This window comes from Brassica oleracea, chromosome C2, assembly GCF_000695525.1.
Source record: "Brassica oleracea var. oleracea cultivar TO1000 chromosome C2, BOL, whole genome shotgun sequence".
Classification (NCBI taxonomy): Eukaryota; Viridiplantae; Streptophyta; class Magnoliopsida; order Brassicales; family Brassicaceae; genus Brassica; species Brassica oleracea.
The window spans coordinates 26,065,831-26,079,812 of NC_027749.1; the positions used below are offsets into that span (position 1 = coordinate 26,065,831).

The 13,982-nt window shown below is 37.5% G+C and overlaps 3 protein-coding genes and 1 long non-coding RNA gene across 4 annotated transcripts; 3 read left to right on the forward strand and 1 right to left on the reverse strand.

The window, feature by feature from the left end:
* Positions 1–900: 900 nt before the first annotated feature.
* On the forward strand, positions 901–2,963 carry LOC106324780 (NADH kinase-like). Its single transcript, XM_013762764.1, has 5 exons — positions 901–1,071; positions 1,390–1,635; positions 1,904–1,984; positions 2,067–2,218; positions 2,475–2,963. The coding sequence occupies exons 1-5, from the start codon at positions 979–981 to the stop codon at positions 2,854–2,856; spliced, it is 954 nt and encodes a 317-aa protein (XP_013618218.1). The 5' UTR covers positions 901–978; the 3' UTR covers positions 2,857–2,963.
* Positions 2,964–3,766: 803 nt separating this feature from the next.
* Positions 3,767–5,353, forward strand: LOC106325169 (B-box zinc finger protein 22-like). Its single transcript, XM_013763193.1, has 3 exons — positions 3,767–4,108; positions 4,284–4,709; positions 4,925–5,353. The coding sequence occupies exons 1-3, from the start codon at positions 3,926–3,928 to the stop codon at positions 5,189–5,191; spliced, it is 876 nt and encodes a 291-aa protein (XP_013618647.1). The 5' UTR covers positions 3,767–3,925; the 3' UTR covers positions 5,192–5,353.
* Positions 5,354–6,088: 735 nt separating this feature from the next.
* LOC106325947 lies at positions 6,089–7,926 on the reverse strand. The gene is made up of 3 exons (XR_001267099.1): positions 7,454–7,926; positions 6,771–7,148; positions 6,089–6,284 (listed from the first exon to the last, which is right to left on the reverse strand). It is a non-coding gene; the product is annotated as an uncharacterized LOC106325947 (long non-coding RNA).
* A 1,843-nt stretch (positions 7,927–9,769) lies between these two features.
* On the forward strand, positions 9,770–11,321 carry LOC106322467 (50S ribosomal protein L13, chloroplastic-like). Its single transcript, XM_013760493.1, has 2 exons — positions 9,770–10,221; positions 10,680–11,321. The coding sequence occupies exons 1-2, from the start codon at positions 9,967–9,969 to the stop codon at positions 11,151–11,153; spliced, it is 729 nt and encodes a 242-aa protein (XP_013615947.1). The 5' UTR covers positions 9,770–9,966; the 3' UTR covers positions 11,154–11,321.
* The last annotated feature ends 2,661 nt before the right edge of the window (positions 11,322–13,982 follow it).

Here is a 13,982-nt window from a genome sequence, read left to right on the forward strand (position 1 = left end):
ATTAAAATTAAAAGTTGGAAAATATATTTTAAACATCAAGAGCCACTAAAGTTAAAAATAAATAAATAAATAAATCTAGTAGGGGTGGGCACTTTACCCGATACCCGAAGCCGCACCCGAACCCGACCCGAAAAACCTGAACCGAAATCCGAACCAAAGTAGAAAAATATCCGAACGGATATTAAGTTAGCAGAGATTGGATATCCGAACCCGAATTGATATCTGAAGATAACCGAACGTATGTATATTTACCCTTATATATCTAGTTTACATCTCTTATTTTAAAAAAAATATTTATATTGATATTACACATACTTTAAGATCATAAGTATATATATAATTATGGAGAAAATGATTTGATATTCATTTAAAGTGCATGTCAAACTTTTTGTTTCATGTATTAACAAAAGTTGCATTCAAAGATTAAAAACAATACCCAAATTAATATCTATTTGTTTTTGAAATATTATCTCCAAACATATTAATCATTCAATCTATAAAAAATAAAATAAAAAACATTAAGTGAAATCTATATTTTTAAATACAATAAACTTAAAAAATGAAAATTTTAATTTTTTTTCTTTTAAAATCTAAATCTCCGAACGCGATTCAAAATAACCGAACTCGAACTAAAAATACCCGAACCCGACCCGAAGTACAGAAATATCCGAACGGGTTCTCTATTCCTATACTGAAATACCCAAAAATCTGAAATACCCGACATAAACCCGAAAGTCCACTCCTAAAATCTAGAGCCACTACAAAGGGAGCTAGATGCAGCTAAACCGGTCAGAAATTTGGATCCGAGTAATTGGGCCACTTTAGTAGAGTTTGTGATGGGCCGACCTTGTATTTGGGGCTAAATCTTTTGCCAAACTTACAAGAAGAAACATTCTCACTTAAGAGGGTCCTCCTATGCCTGATGCCTCTATGGAGATCGTCATCTTCATTCTCTCTATAGAGATTGATTGAAGGAGAATGGCGATCAGGAAGCTTCTACTTCTATTGAAACCGGTTGATCTGTACCCATTCCTTGAAACAGATGGTGTCTCGCTCATCAAAAATCATCAGGTATCGCCCTCCTCGTGTCAGTCAGCTAGATTTTAAGTTTTTCTTGCCAGATCACGTTTATTTCGTTTCGAATCGAAGATGTTCGACGTAATTCCTGAGAGAACATGACCGTAACGTTTGATAATGTCGTGAAGATAAATTCTTGTTGGGTCTTGTGAACTCTATGTAATAACGTAAATTACAAATCTTTCTGCTTCCTTCGTGTCCCCTTTGAGAAAAAAAGTTTCCATCTTTGGTTCTCAATGTGAAGACAAGATGTGTTAATTACAAAGAACATTGTTGACTCATGTTTTTTTTTATGTTGTTATTGTTGTTTAGGTTCTTCAGTATCTAGAGAGCAGGTGCAAAGTACACAGGGATGCTATAACCTTTTGTCGGGAGATACTAAATAAGAAGCCAGTCGAATGGAAACCCATCGCACGTAATGACTTATCACATCCCATTCGTGATGTTGATATGGTCATCACCGTTGGTGGAGATGGCACCCTCTTGCACGCTAGTCATTTTATAGACGATTCTGTTCCTGTTCTTGGAGTCAACTCTGACCCAACACAAGCTCACGAGGTCTTTTAGCCTCTGTTTTTTCTCGATATTCAAGAAATCTCTAGGCCGTATTTTAGACGATTATTGTTTAGGTGGCCGATTTTTTGAACAACTACACAGTTTTTTTTTTTTTTAATTGTTTTAGCAAAATAGTTTCATTTAACCAGATTTTACCGATTAGGCGGGCGCCTCGAGGCCATCTAGACTGGTTTTTCTCATATTACCTGATTGGATTTAGCTTTTCGTAAAGAATGTGAAAAGAAGGCAAGTGTGTTGTTTATAACTACAGGTGGAAGAACTAAGTGATCAGTTTGACGCTAGTAGAAGCACTGGTCATCTTTGTGCTGCAACAGTTGAGAACTTTGAACAGGTAAATAAGTAAGCTTGATAGAGGAATAGCCCTATTCGTTACTTGAATCGGTTTTGAATATTCAGCGCTATTTGTTTCACAGGTACTAGATGACATTTTGTTTGGCAGAGTAGTTCCTTCCAAAGTATCGAGAATATCAGTAAAGTTAAACTCAGAACCTCTTCTTTCACACGCACTTAATGACATTCTGATCGCACACCCATGCCCTGCCGCTGTTTCAAAGCTCTCGTTCAAGTAAGAGTTTCTTAGAATCGCAAAGTATACAATTTTTAGACCAATGTTAAGGAAACTGGGCAGTGGTTAGGCGCCTTACAGAGTATTATTGTTTAGGCAAGTGTCCAGGAACGCCTATACCGATTTGTTAAAAGAATCTTTTCGTTTATACCTGAACTATATGGGTGGCGCCACCTAAACAGATTTTTAGAACACTGGTTTATACATTAACCTTCTCTAGTAATTTTATGTACCAATGTTTTCACAACATGCGCAGGATAAAGAACAAAGATGGTGATACCAATCCAAAGACAGTGAACTGCCGCTCGAGCGGTCTAAGAGTCTGCACAGCAGCTGGGTCAACTGCAGCAATGCTGTCAGCAGGTGGGTTCCTGATGCCTATGTTGTCTCGTGATCTACAGTTTATGGTTAGAGAGCCCATCTCTCCCGTTCCAACCCTTTCTCAAATGCATTCAGCGTTTAAACCGGACCAATCCTTGGATGTTAACTGGTATTCAGACCATGGAACTATCTACATCGACGGTTGTCAGGTTAACTACAACGTGCAGCTCGGCGATACAATCGAGATATCATCTGATGCGCCGGTTTTAAACGTGTTCTTGTCTCAAGGCTTTACTCAGATCAGATCAAGGTACTAGAATGTGTTCATTAAAGTTAAAAGAGTTGGTGCATTGAGAGACAGCTTTCAACCCACTTGTCTGTAGATAGTTATGGCAAAGGTTCCTTGGACCGAAAGATTCGTTGATTCTTTGATTCAGTAGCTATCTTTCTTGAACCAAGAACGTGGATGTGCCTGTTCCTCTTGAATAAAAATAAATTAATTATCTAGAATATCTCTTTTCTCGTGCAAATTGTTGATTTTGGAGAAATCTTTTTCAAAGTGGGACCTTATTAATGATTGGTTGATTGATTTGTTTATGGCTTGCGTAACCATACGTGTTTGAATATAATGTTGACATTATAAGGCTGGATATTTTTCTTTGTAAACATTTCGTTATCATCCCATCATTATAGTATTCAAATTATGTAGATTGTAAAATGCAAACAGTAGATATTCTGAGCATGAGTACAAGAAAATTCAAGTGATATAGAGATGTGTTTACTCTGCAAGTTACAGCTAAGATGGTCTCCTGCAATTAAGACACATGTACTTAGACTGCCACGTGTACTCCCAGTGTTCACTCATGTCTAAAAAATATCCCCTAAACTCCTTCATATTTTCTTTTCGAGCCCACCGCTTATATACTGTGCTAGACACCCACCACTATTTATTATTTTACTAATCTATTAATTTATATGATATTTTTCCTCAAAGGCCAACGACTAATCTAGAATTCGAATGTACAAATTATTATTTTTATTTTCAAATTGGGACCTTATTAATGATTGGTTGATTAAGATTCTGACTGTCGATTAATACGTGTATGAATATAATCTTGATATAGTAAAATTATTTTTCTTTAGAATCCAAATAAACATTTTTTTAATCAGAAAGCTATAAATAAATTCATTTTGACCAGAAAAAATATTTATCAGAAAATTCTCCTTCAGACAAATTAGAACGTAAGAGTTTCTTAAAACCATAAACCTCATAGTCTTGAGGAGACAAATCAAGTCTCCGACAGCAATCCACAAGCGAAACAACAAAATCAAAGAAACGAAAGGATTAGTTTCGTTTTCTTAAGATTTGAATCTTTGGATTTTTGGATGAAGATACAGTGCAACGTCTGCGAGGCGGCGGAAGCGGCGGTGCTATGTTGCGCCGATGAAGCTGCGTTGTGTTGGGCTTGCGATGAGAAAATTCACGCCGCTAATAAACTCGCTGAAAAACACCAGAGAGTCCCTCTCTCTGTCTCTTCCTCTTCCATACCCAAATGCGACATTTGTCAGGTCTGAACTCATCTCTCTCGCATCTCAAAAGTTTTGAGTCTTTAAGCTCTGATATAAAAGTTTGTCTGAGTTATTGGTTTTGTTATAGAAAGTTTGAACCTTTATATGTTTAGAGAGGTCATTGCTCTGTTTAATGCTCTGTTTTATGCTGTGTTTCGTGTTGTGAACTTGACAGGAAGCTTCTGGATTCTTCTTTTGTCTGCAAGACAGAGCTTTACTATGTCGGAAATGCGATGTGGCAATCCACACTGTGAACCCTCATGTCTCAGCTCACCAGAGGTTTCTTCTGACTGGGATAAGAGTTGGTCTTGAAGCTATAGACACAGGTCCTTCTACAAAATCATCATCACCAGCATCTAATGATGATAAAGCCATGGAGACCAAACAGTTTACACTACCTACATCTGAGCCTCAGAAGATGGACTTTGATCATCATCAGGTGGGTTTACCGGAAACTAAAGTCAGTGATCACATTTCCACAAAGCTTCCTTTTGCAAGCAGTGGATCAGCTACTGGTCAGTGGCAATTAGAGGAGATTTTCGGATTAACGGACTTTGATCAGAGCTATGAATACATGGAGAATAACGGTTCATCATCTAAGGTAAACAATTAGTTATCATTAGTGTGTGTAACAAGCAGTGTTCGAGAAATTGTTAGGCCGTAATTAGACATGAGAGTATTGATTAGACATGCGTTAAGACCGATTTTTTGAACACCTAGATCAATTTTTAAAAAAACGTTTCTTTTAGGTCCGATATGGTAACAAGTAAAGATTGGTCTTCATTTTGTCTTTTTGTATTCATCTTTTTTTTTCAGGCTGATACTAGTAGACGAGGAGATTCAGACAGTTCGTCCATGATGAGATCTGGAGAAGAAGATGGAGAAGATAACAACAACTGCTTGGGAGATGAGACATCATGGGCAGTTCCACAGATTCATTCTCCACCAACAGCTTCTGGTCTAAACTGGCCTAAACATTTTAACCATCAGTCAGTGTTTGTTCCGGACATATCTTCTTCAACTCCGTACACCGGCTCATCTCCTAACCAGAGGGTTGGGAAGCGGCGGCGGAGACGGTTCTAAAAACTGCAACGACCATCGGCTGGTCTGATAATAGATGTGAACCATTGTACTGTAGGTGTTGGTCTGTGACTTGAAGTTGAATGTTCATATTTGGAATAAATATATTATATTTGGTCAAAGATTTGTATGGAGATTACAATAATATGTACATGACATCAGTCTAGTAATCATCAAGTACCTCATTTTCCTAGCTAAATTCTAAATATGTAGTTACAACTTTTTCTTAAAAAAATGAGAACCAGAACCTCTTGATGCAAACTGTATTAAGTTTCATTTGCTATCAGAAGCAGGAGCAGACCAATGAGGTGGAAGACGGTCAGAAACAGGCAAACCAGTAGATGGCATAGTTTTGACACTGATGTCAAGAGGATACAACCTATGCTCAATGTCACGCTCTCTGCAAATCTTGGCAATCTCTTCAACTAGTTGAGATCTTCTAGCCCATCTCTCTCCCACATCTTGATGATTCATTCTATGCGTTGGCCAAACCGCAATCCTTGCACTTAGAACGGTCAAATGGGCCATCAAAGCCCATTTGGGCTTGACCAAATGGATCATTTTAGTTATGGGTAGTATTGGGTGGTTCATATTGGACAATGGTCCAAAAAATGTCCAATACCAATAAAGATCATGTTCAAATAGTCAAGCCCATGGACACCCAATGATTTGTATTTGTATTTAAGTTATATGTTTTACATTTATATTATTCACAGTGATTTTTATAATTTTAATTTTACATAATCCATTATTTATTTATTTATTTATTTGTACTTATTTAAATTTTATAAAATCTTTAATTTATTTATTTGTACTTAATTAAATTTTATAAAATTTGTAAATATCAATTTTTTGTAAAATAAGTAATGTTTCAAACGTAACAAAATTTGTAACTCAAACATAACAAATTCTCATACTTACAATATCAAAGTCTCAAAGATAACAAGGTCTCAAACTCACAATATCAAAATCTCAAGAGATTGAACAGTTCTCGCATTTGTGGCATCCGCAAGTAACCTCTTACCACCTAAAGCACCATCATTGTTTACTGCTAAATCCAGAATCATAAATCCTTGGTAGAATCCAGTAGAAAAGCCTTGCACATAAAGACAACAACAGTTATAATCATTTGTCATAAACCGAGACATACCATTTAAGCATTACCAACAAAACAGAAAATCATATCACCAAAAATTATTACCAAGATGGAGGCATTATCACAACGTTTTTTTTTCTAAGTTTATCAACTTCACTATACCTGAGCTATCAACTTCACTGTCCATACTAATAACTATGAATAACACATTAATTTCAGAACTCAAGACAGTTTCAAAACGAGACATATAGCAACAGTTAGAACATCAACTGCAACTTCTTTAGAAAGAAGCAAACGACCTAATCATTAAGCTAGAACCAAATGCATGAACCTAGAGCAAAGACAACACAAGAGACCATCACTAGCATCAATGCTTTAGAACAAAGACCATCACAAATCTATCAAAGATCAACAAACCCATAACAAGTTTCAGCTACACAGACAATCTCATTCCGTACAAACAAAGACTAAAAGGTATAAGCTTACATCATATACTGAAGGGATCCTCATCACCTAAGAGGTAAACTCAATCTCACCACCTATTTCTTGGAAGCCACGGAACCAGTTCCTTGCGCAGATCAAAGCTTGAACGTTTGTGGGTAGGAGACAGCTTCTGTACTTGTTGAGAACTCGGCTACCAATGCTGAATGATGATTCCGACGCCACTGTCGTGAGAGGGATACTGAGGACATCGCAAGCCATTGAAGACAACTCTTTAAAGCGGCTTGCATTGTCTTTCCAGTATGAGACAGCATCCAAACTTCTAAAGCTTTCCATATCAATCACTGGCTCATCCAAGTATGTGTCTAATGGTGATTTCCCACTACCACCAGCGATCTTTTGAGAGAAGCAAGCATAAAAGACCTGTAAACAACAACAAACCAACGAGTCTTAATTTTACAAATTACAAGTCAAGTCTACAAGTCTTAACATTCAAGAGAAATATACATTTGAAGTAGTATGAACTTACATCAAAACACAGATCAAAACGAGCTAAAGCAAGAAACACATACAACTTCATCAAAGGGTTTCACTCTTACGATCAAAACACAGATCAAAACTTCATCAAAGGGTTTCACTCTTACGATCAAAATTTCATCAAAGCACAGAAGCGTTTTCTACCTTATATGATGATACAAAGACAAAACCCACAACATTTAGATCCTTACTTGAGAGAGAGATCGCCGGAGAGAGAGCCTGAGAGAGAGAGATGTCGCCGGGGAGATGGAGCCTGAGAGAGCAAAGTTGCCGGAGAGATGGAGCTTGAGAGAGAGATCGCCGGAGAGAGAGAGAGCCTGAGAGACAGAATGATCGCCGGGGAGATGGAGCCTGAGAGAGCAAAGTGGTCGGAGAGAGAGAGAGCCTGAGAGACAGAGAGATCGCCGGAGAGAGAGATCGTCGGAGACAGAGAGAGCCTGAGAGACAGAGAGATCGTCGTCATAGCTTCACCTTCAATCGTCGTCATAGCTTCACCCTCTTGTCATCGTCGCTGCACCCTCGCTTCACCCTCGATGAACCCTTGTTGTCATCGTCGATGAACCCTCGTTGAGTCGTTGTCGTCGCTTCACGGTGAAGCCTTCACCCTCGCTTCACCGTTGCAAGAGATCGAGAAATCATGATCTCAAAAATTTCCCCAATTCTAATTTTTCCCCCAAATTAAAAACCCTAGATATTAAGTATATTGGGCTAGCCCAATGCCCATTTGGTCTAAGACCAATATGCCCATGACTAATTTGGTTTTTGGTCCAACTGAACCATGTGCCATTTGGGCATGACCATAGACCACCCATATAAGTTTGGACAAGGCAAGTCCACGGACGGCCCGACCAATTGATAGCTCTACTCGCACTGTTCAATGACTCCATGTCTTTGAATACTATCATTGGCGCTGGATACCAGTGATTTTTCTTCCCTTCAATGTAACTATCACAGAGAATGCATGTCATAAGTATATAAATATCCATGTATAAGGCTTGTGATATATGCACGATGTACTTTGTGATTCTCTGCTTCATGAGGATGATTTTCTCAGCTGGAGTAGTAATGTGGATAGAGAATTCAATTCCATCTCCCATGTCTGGACTCCGGTAATAGTTTCCAATGGATTTAGTCCAGAGGCGACTGTCAGGGTACAGAACTTTCTGGTTATCAAATCTCAAGAACACAGTTGTTAATATGTTCATCTCTTCCACAACCATCTAGAGAAACACACAAAGGAACAACAATAAGAGTTTTCTTCTAACATTACAATATCAAAAATCAATGTTCTAAAAATTGGTCTATGCAGCGATTAATTAGCAAACCGGAGCTAAACAAAAATGATTTTTCTTGACGATTTTTTTCAAAAAGGGTCAATGGGCTTAAAAAATAAATCTAAGTGTACACCTAATCAATAATCTTATATAAAATACCTAGCTACCGCCTAGCTATTTCTTGAACATTGACAAGTTTAACTTACCTGGATTCCATCTATTTCACATCTATCACCAACATCAAAGGGGTGTATCACAAACAAGTAGATGATAGATTCAAATACTGTGTTGAACATGTTTCCAAATATGAAAGCAACAACCACAACTTGCGAGCTCATGACCACTAGGAACTTGGTGGAAGTGATTCCAAGTATGATAAGCCAAACAAGGAGTATGATGATCCCAACTACGATGTTCACCATTTTGTGAAGCATGTTCACTGCTGTTTTTGTGTCGTTGAGGGTCAATGCAAGAGCTCTTCTCTCTCTGAAAGCATTCACCCGTGAACAATGTTTCACTTAATATGTTAAAGCAGGCATGGGATTTTGAGCAGAACCGACCCCGCCGAACTAAACCGAATTTTTAGTTAGTTTGGTTGGAAGTTCGGCTTGATTTTGTTGGTTTTTAATAAAAATAGGTTTTCAGTTCGGTTCAGCAACAATTTTCTTCAAAAAAAAAAAATTATAGCCAGACCATACCAAAACATGAACCGAACTAACCGAAATAACTGAACTAACCATATTTATCTTTAATTTTTTTAAAATTAAACCGAAGTTTAAGGGAAATCAAAAACTTTGGTAGGATTTTAGAAAAATTAACTTAACCGAATACCGAACCAAACCTTATTTGGGCTAAATGGTAAGATTTATGTCAAACTGCACCACCTGAAAACAGAAATACCCAAACCAAACAACCCGAACCCGCATGCCTATTTTAAAGATTGTAGGTTCATCGTCCAAACTTACTTACCACCCAGTTCTTGAGAGATGATTTACTGATCCGTAACGATAAAGTTTAAAAGCATAATCGCAGTTTATTTATGTTAGTGCGAGACTGTCACTGTGAGTGTTGCTTTGAGTTTCAGATAGAGAACAAGCGATTGACGTACACGCGTGTGGTAATGTCAGCTGTGTGTTGGATGTTACGGCCCATGGTTCATTGTTCTGGACCACAGTTTATCGTAGAAGCAACGCAGATGTACCTTGGTCTTCCCTGACTCTCTCAACTTAACGGTCTTGTTTTCGTCTCGCTTACATCACAGTCGTTTTGGGCAAGATTCGGAGCTCCAAACGAGTCGGATCCTGAACCCGTTCTATATTACCTTTATCGTCCTATAAATTATCTTATTTACACTTATTGCCACCACTGTTATTGTCTGAAGAAAGAACACAACCTTATCCAATACATCGAAAGAGCACAGAAGAACAACAATGGCGATTCTCTGTTCGTCTTCGGCAGTTATACTCCCTTCTTCTTCTTCGGTGAAAACCTCCGGATGTAACAGAAGGTCTTCGTTCGTAGGCTTCTCTCTAAATGCTATCTCAAAGCCGCCGGTTCGAAACGCCACTAACGCGAACACGAAGAGGGGAGTGCAGGTGAAGTGCGAAGCCGACCAGGCAATTACTACTTCTCTCGTTCCTGCAAACCAACGGTGGATGTTCGACGAAGAGGAAGCAAATGGCCCTGTAACGATCTTTTTTTTCTCTATCTAGCTCGTTCTTTCTTTAGCTTCAACGCTTTTGTTATTCACATCTCTTAATCATTGTTTTGTATAAGTATATGTGCATCAGATAGTTAAACAGATTAGAAAGTTTGCTTTTTTTTTTCTTCTTCTTGATTCGTAAAGTGTGAGCCTTTACTTTCTTCACATTGTGTTTAAGAATGGGTTATGTTGAAGCTATAGACTTTGCCTTTTGACTCTGGCTACATATGTATAAGTATATGTGCGTATCTTCTTGTTTAGTGACTCAAATGGATTTGAAAGTTTGATTTTTCTTCTTCTTCTTCTTCTTCTTGATTGGTAAAGTGTGAACCTTTATTTATTTACTTCTTCTTTTTTTGATAAAATATTTACATTGTGTTTGAGGTTCGGTTCTGTTGAAGTTATAGACTTTGGGTTGAATCTGTACTTTTTGGTTTATAGGACATCTGGAACACAACATGGTACCCAAAGGCTTCAGACCATGTGAACACGGACAAGCCCTGGTATGTGGTCGATGCAACCGACAAGATTCTCGGAAGGTTAGCATCAACCATTGCTAATCACATCCGTGGGAAGAACCTTGCCTCCTACACTCCCAGTGTCGACATGGGAGCCTTTGTCATTGTGGTGAATGCTGAGAAAGTGGCTGTGTCTGGAAAGAAAAGGAACCAAAAGCTGTACAGGAGGCATTCAGGACGACCTGGTGGTATGACAGTAGAAACCTTTGATCAGTTGCAGCAGAGAATCCCGGAAAGGATCATTGAGCATGCTGTTCGTGGAATGCTTCCAAAGGGACGGCTTGGGAGAGCTTTGTTCAATCACCTGAAGGTGTACAAAGGCCCAGACCATCCTCATGAGGCACAGAAGCCGCTTGATCTGCCTATCAGGGACAAGAGAATACAGCTGCAGAAATAGAAACACACCATGGAGTATCTCTGCTAAGCTCCAGTTTTTCTTCTTCTCGGGTTTGTGTAGTTTCTTCATCTCAAAACCAGAGGAGACTTTGCAGATTATTGTTTCTATTTGCTTGCAACTATCAACTCTATGCTATAAAGTTTTCTAATGTGAAAAGTCTTTTATTTAGTTTTTACTGCTAACTATCTTAACGATAATTTGGCTACCGCAACATTAGGCATGGGCATAAAAATCAAAAACCGAACCAGAACCGAACCGAAAAAACCGAATCCGAAACCGAACCAAAATTCAAAAATAACCTAACGGTTCCTATATTTCTATAACCGAAAAACCGAAACCGAACCGGAACCGAACCGAGAACCGAATGGGTACCCGAATATCTGAAATAAAATTTATAAACCTAAAAATATTCATTATATTTAGTATTGAACATACTAAATATTCAAAACTTGCTACTTATATACCGAACTATCCAAAAAAAAATCGAAATACTCTAATATTTTTTTTATCTAGAGTATTTTAAATTATCCAAATTATCCCAAAGAACCGAATTACCCGAATAGTTTTTATCTAAAATATTAAAAATTATCTGAATTACCCGATTTATATCCGAAAAATCTCCAACAAATTGTTTTTTACCCTGAATTATCCAAAATTAACCCAAAAAACCGGAACCGAACCGTAACTGAATTGGAACCACAAATTTATCGGATATTAGTCGGTTCTTTAATTGTTATCGGAACCGACCCGAAACCGAAAAAAGCCGAACCGGACCCGAACCGGATTTCATTGATAACCGAACGGTTCCTATATCCCTATAACCGAAAAACCGAAAACAGAAAGAACCGAACCGGAACCGAACGCTCAGGCCTACGCAGCATCATAAGCCACTATCTTGGATGGTACTAGAGTAAGAGTCTCGAACTCTCCAGGAGATTACTCTACTGATAGCTTCTTTTCTTATGCATAAGCATTTGCAATTACAGAGACTCATTATATATAGAAAATAAATTCCTAAGATTATTGAAGAAAAATGACAAATCTCCCTGATTCTCTAGGCCCTTCTGTTTCAAGTATTATCTCATGTATATGTAACGTATTAAGAATGACTGATCAAACTCCATTGTGCATATAACCTGCACCAAAATCCATGATAAAGCATCAAATTCATAAAATATTGACAATGTTATTGGCCAGAATAACATTAAAATCCTTGTCAATGAGATCACAACAGAGTTATTAAGTAAAACCCACTCATCTACTTATATTGTATATCCATATGTATATTCTTGTTAAAGATTTGTATGATCTAATAAGCGGCCAATACAAAAAATCATTTTACTAAAATTGGTTTGAAACCAGTAGATCATATACAAGAAATTTTGACATATGAAAAAAAAGAAAAAGAAAACTATTGGTCTTGTCCACACAGAAACAGTAGAGATAACTTTAGCGAAACATTAACAATACAATGATATTTGAGTCTAAGGTAAATAACTAGATGTTCATACATATATATGTATATTAGTAGGTGGACTTCTAAAAGTTTTTATGATACTATAACACTTCTCATAATTAAAAAAAAAATATTTGTCAATTGTGTTCGTTATTAGCTTTGTGAAGCCACGATGAACAAGCTAAAAGCAAAATGCAAACCAAAACAACCTAAAACCCTAAACGGGAATAATATGTTAGGAAATACGCGGTCAAATTTTGCGGAAAGCCAGAATTTATGGGAGCGGGAAAGAAGCACACACACCAAATTGTTAACGGAGTTCGGCCAATGATGCCTACGTCTCCGGACCTGCTACAGATCTTTTATTATTAACCAGAGAATTTTTACAAGCTCAAAATTCACACCCCGATCCCAAATACACTCAGAAATTACTAGTAATTTCTTAAAGAAGAATTTTTGTGAAAAAAAAAACTTTTTTTTTTTTTTTCTTCTTCTTTTTTCTTCTCCTCTCCTCTCTCGTTCTTTCTCTCTGTTTTCTTGTTTTGGGATGGATTTCAGAAACCAGAAGCTTGCATATTTATAGGAAGGGCTTGAGGAGTAGGTGGCCATAATTGTTGACAAAACCACCTCCTTCACCGTCCAAGTTCACCGTCCATCACCGGCCAACACAAAAAACGTGTTCTTTGACTTACATAATATAGATAGAAATCAAAATACCAAAAACATAAAAACTCAAAGAATGAATCGAAAACGTAAGAGATAAAAATTCGGTGACTGAAGGATTAGAAAAGGGATTAAGTTTTAGTTTGACCTATTGGAAGCTTTAACGAATAACTAAAAGTTGATAAAAAGGGGTGGGATAACAAAAGAAAGACACGAATTCTAAGTTCGAATTGTACCATGAATAAGTTATTAACGTTTTGGGTAGACAAACATAGTCATGTCTAGGCTTTACTAAAAAAACTCTGGAAAAAAAAAAACAAAAACAAAGACAATCTAGATGTATATTAGGTAGGTCCTCAGAAGAGAAGAAGATCTTTCCACCTAGTTAGGATTGTTTTTATCTGCAGGAGGAGGATGAAGCATATAAACATCGAGACTGTTTTTATGGCTATTATAGAAGAGTCCAATCTTTTGTCCTTCCTTCCAACCTCTCCTATTGACAAACTCTCTAATCCATCCGCCGTTTAAAACATAGCTTCCTGTTGTTTTTATCATTCTCTTTAGAACAAGCAAATGCTCAGTGTCTGAGTTGCGGTCGCACACTCTAATCCTGACTCCTTCGCCTGCTTGGATTGCTATATTGTTATCTTCAGATAGATGACTCAAGATGTGGTTCTCGGCGTCGCTTCTTTGCAGCATAAGTCGGCTTT